The sequence below is a fragment of the Saccostrea cucullata genome, unplaced genomic scaffold (genome assembly GCF_032062105.1).
Source record: "Saccostrea cucullata isolate Sc308-1 unplaced genomic scaffold, CSIRO_AGI_Scuc_v1 ctg5576, whole genome shotgun sequence".
NCBI lineage: Eukaryota > Metazoa > Mollusca > Bivalvia > Ostreida > Ostreidae > Saccostrea > Saccostrea cuccullata.
In genome coordinates this window covers 16603-20789 of record NW_026929367.1, presented here as the reverse complement: position 1 = coordinate 20789, position 4187 = coordinate 16603, and the positions used below count along the sequence as shown (strand labels likewise).

At 35.1% G+C, this 4187-nt stretch overlaps 1 protein-coding gene across 1 annotated transcript; it reads left to right on the top strand.

Annotated features, from left to right (window-relative positions):
• Positions 1 to 1740: 1740 nt before the first annotated feature.
• LOC134280619 (toll-like receptor 4) lies at positions 1741 to 3974 on the top strand. Its single transcript, XM_062763062.1, has one exon. The coding sequence runs from the start codon at positions 1741 to 1743 to the stop codon at positions 3691 to 3693; it is 1953 nt and encodes a 650-aa protein (XP_062619046.1). The 3' UTR covers positions 3694 to 3974.
• Positions 3975 to 4187: the final 213 nt, after the last annotated feature.

Genomic DNA, 4187 nt, shown 5'->3' with positions numbered 1-4187 from the left:
AATGAGAAGAGACAAGGCATTCATATTAAACTTATGTACTAGTATTTACCTGTGAGAATGGCATGTTTTTTTTTTTCTTACATATGACCTAGAAGTTTGACCACTTGAAAAAAATTAAATTTTTATAAATTCATCATTTTAAAAGAGAAAAGTTAGGGCATTCATATTATAATGCATGTATATTATTACCTGTGATAAGATCTTTCCAAATGAATCATGACTTTTACTCTGTGACCTTGACCTTGAAGCCTAACCCACTTTTCAAAAATGTTGCATTTGCTTATAACTTTTGATTGGGATGAGATATGACTCTCACATTTGACATGTACATTAATTACTCATCAGAATTCAAGGTGTTTCCCAGCATGCGATGTTTTTTTACTCTTTAACTTTGATGTTTTACATAATTTTCAGAATATATAACTCTCCTAAAAGATGATTAGGCTTCTGAGTAACATTAAGGAAAGACAGGACTTTTTGCACAAAAACATAATTTTTTGACCCCCATTTGACCCCCCCCCGGGAAAAAACAAAATTACGAAAACTAACTGCACATCTACATGACACCACCAACCATCTCCCAAAAGATGATTAGGCTACTGTGTAAAATGTAGGAGAAATTCAGGGAAGACGGGGCTTTTTGCATAAAAAGTATTTTTTTACCCCTATTTGACCCCCTGGGGGAAAATCAAAATTCCGAAACCTTACTGCACATCTACATGACACCACCAACCATCTCCCAAAAGGTGATTAGGCTGCTGAGTAAAATGTAAGAGGAGTTCAGAGAAAACGGGGCTTTTTGCATAAAAAAACATCATTTTTCGACCACATTTACCCCCAGGGGCAAAACAAAAAATGAAACCTTACTGCACATCTACATGACCCCACCAACAATCTCCCAAAAGATGATTAGGCTGTTGAGTAAAATGTAAGAGGAGTTCAGGGAAGACGGGGCTTTTTGCATAAAAAAGTGTTTTTACCCCCCTTTGACCCCCCCGGGGGAAAATCAAAATTCCGAAACCTTACTGCACATCCTCATACCCCAACCATCTCCCAAAAGATGATTAGGCTGCTAGTAAAATTAAAAGGAGATCAGGGAAGACGGGGCTTTTTGCATTAAAAACATCATTTTTTACCCCCCTTGACCCCCGGGGAAAATCCGAATTCAAAACCTAACTGCAAATCTACATGACCCCACCAAACCATCTCCCAAAAGGTGATTAGGCTCTGGTAAAATGTAAAGAGTTTAGGGGAAAAAGGGGCTTTTTGCATAAAAAAAATATTTTGACCCCCCTTTACCCCCGGGGCAAAATCAAATTCCGAAACCTTACTGCACATCTACCTGACACCACCAAAATCCCCAAAAATGATTAGGTTGGGTAAAATGTAGAAGGAGTCAAGGAAGCGGGGCTTTTTGCATAAAAAACTTAAATTTTGACCCCCATTTGACCCCCGGGGGAAAATAAAATTTGAAACCTTACTGCACATCTACATGACACCACCAATCACCCCCCAAAAAGGTGATTAGGCTGCTGAGTAAAATGTAAAAGGAGTTAGGGAAGACGGGACTTTTTGCAAAAAAAACTATTTTGACCCCCTTTTCCCCCCGGGGCAAAATCAAAATTCCAAATTACCACATCACATGACACCACCAACCATCTCCCAAAAGATGATTAAGTACGTGTAAAATGTAAGAGGAGTTCAGGAAAAAAAGTGTGACAGACGGACGGACGGACGGACATGAGTACAATCAATATTAAAACGTTGGACTTATCTGAAAATACAGAGTTGACTTTTCGAATTTTGCCATTTTTGGCATACGGTCTTCAATTTTCAACAATTTCGACCCTTTCATTGAACAAAATCCACTGCACATTTGGACTGGGTACTGAAATAAAAAAAGATGATATAAGGTATCTAAATAATACAAATCTAACAGAAATTCATTTGTCAAGCAACAGAATTGAATTATTGGAAAACGGAACTGCTGATTATTTCCCCAAAACAGTTAAGAGAATATCAATAGCTGAGAACCGACTTACATTTGGTTTATACGTCTTACAGCTTGGAGCATTAAAGAATCTGGAATGGATAAACGCAAGTTTACAATACCTTTCCCACAGTCCCATTGATATTATTATCAGGAACAAAATATGTCGAGATGAAAGAAGAACAGAATATTTAATAAACACCCAAGATTATTCATATGGTCGCGTGCGTAAGACAAATGAGACGGCAAAGTTGTTGGTGAGATATAAAAATAAAACTGGAGGAAATTTTACAAGATCGTATCAACAGAACGAATTATTAAATAGCATAAAAGAAGTCCAACTATTACCACCAAATTTAAAAACGGTTTTTTACAACAAAAGTGCATTGCGCTTTGAGATTCCATGGTTGAAATCGAATGAAAACAAGCTGGAAGAGTTATACATACAGGACAACATTTTATATTCATGGACAGGTCCTGTAATAGGATTGAAAAGACTTCGAATACTGAATATGTCAAACAATTTCTGCTCTTCAGTTTCCAAAAGTTTCTTTAAGCATCTTGGTAATCTTTCAGAATTATACCTAAGTGATAATTTGTTGGGTTTTAGTTTATCACCGGATACGGAAGGTGAAATATTTGCAAGTCTGAAAAACTTGACTCGTTTAGAGCTGAGAGCAAACAGAATTACACATCTCCCAAATCAGATTTTTAAAGGACTTCGAAGCATAAAGGATTTAGTACTAGCTGATAATACGCTTAGCACTATAGATTTTAGCATTTCGACTTTAAAGAACTTACAATTTCTTGATATATCTGGAAACCAAATCGAATTTCTTTCCGAAACAAACATGAAAGATATTGACCGACAGAAAGATAAAGTCAGTTTTACATTAAATCTTTTAAGAAACCCAATTTCATGTAATTGTAAAACACTGTCATTTCTACAGTGGATGGTTAACAGGCATGAAACTAAGAGAATAAGTTTTGAGTCATTTGAAAAGTATTCCTGCTTGACTTCTTCCGATCGCAAGCCATTAATGTTTTCAAAAATTAAAGACTATATCCAAGAACTAGAAAAAGAATGCAATTCCTATACGTATCTGACCATCATTTTGTCGTTCATTATTCTCCTGTTCTTTGTCATTCTACTATGTGGGCTACTATACAGATACAGATGGAAACTTCGTTATTTTTACTATATGACTAAAAGTCGTTATCATGGATATAAAGCAGTGAGAAGTGATAGCCAATCAGATTTTAAATATGATGCCTTTGTTTCTTACGCCGATGACGATTTTCCGTTTGTTCAGAAAATGATGTTGGAATTAGAAGAAAATAATGAGATACGTTTATGTATTCACCATCGAGATTTTGTTCCTGGATATGATATATGCGAAAATATTATAACTGCCATCAACAAAAGTAAAAAGACCATCGCTGTATTATCTCCCAACTTCATCAAGTCAACTTGGTGTATGTATGAGCTACACATTGCAAAGATGGAAGACATCTATTCTCGAGAAAATGAAGGCGTTCTCCTTTTGGTATTTTATGATGCTGTTCCTGTAGAGAAGATACCCTTGAGTATCATGGACCTTATTAATCAAAGGTCGTACATTGAGTTCCCTAACGATGAACATGGGGATTCAGTTTTCTGGAGCAGGGTTTGTAAAAGTATCAATGATGAATTGTCATGCTAAGTAGAAGGACGGATATTTTACAGCTAAAACTAGAGTGAATTTTTTGTGAAAGTTGCATTAAACAAATTAGACTGTACAGGTTAAAAGTACTTATTCTGAACTTGATAGATTCTTTTCTGCAAGATGTGTTAGCGGAAACATGAGTTTACATTAATCAGTTCTATTTGTATCTGATGTCGACACATTTTAGTTTCAATTTTCATGAATTTATGGTGTTACTGTGTATTATGTATTGTAGGTTGGACGCTAAATATATTTGTATAAAATGTATACTAGTAGTTTTATAATCGTAAATTTTGTGTTAATTGAAGGTGTTCATATTTTATTTCTTTTACACGTTTTATGTAATTTGCTATATACTCGACACAATGTACGTACGGAGATTGGGAAATCAATAAAAGCATTCTTAAAATCAATAATGCGCATGTTTATATGTTAGAGGATATGTGTTAAATTGAATTTTTTAATTCTCTCCAAGTCCGTTATTTCTTATT

Coding starts and splice junctions, on each gene's coding strand:
- LOC134280619 (XM_062763062.1), top strand. CDS start 1,741: ATGAGTACAATCAATATTAAAACGTTGGACTTATCTGAAAATACAGAG.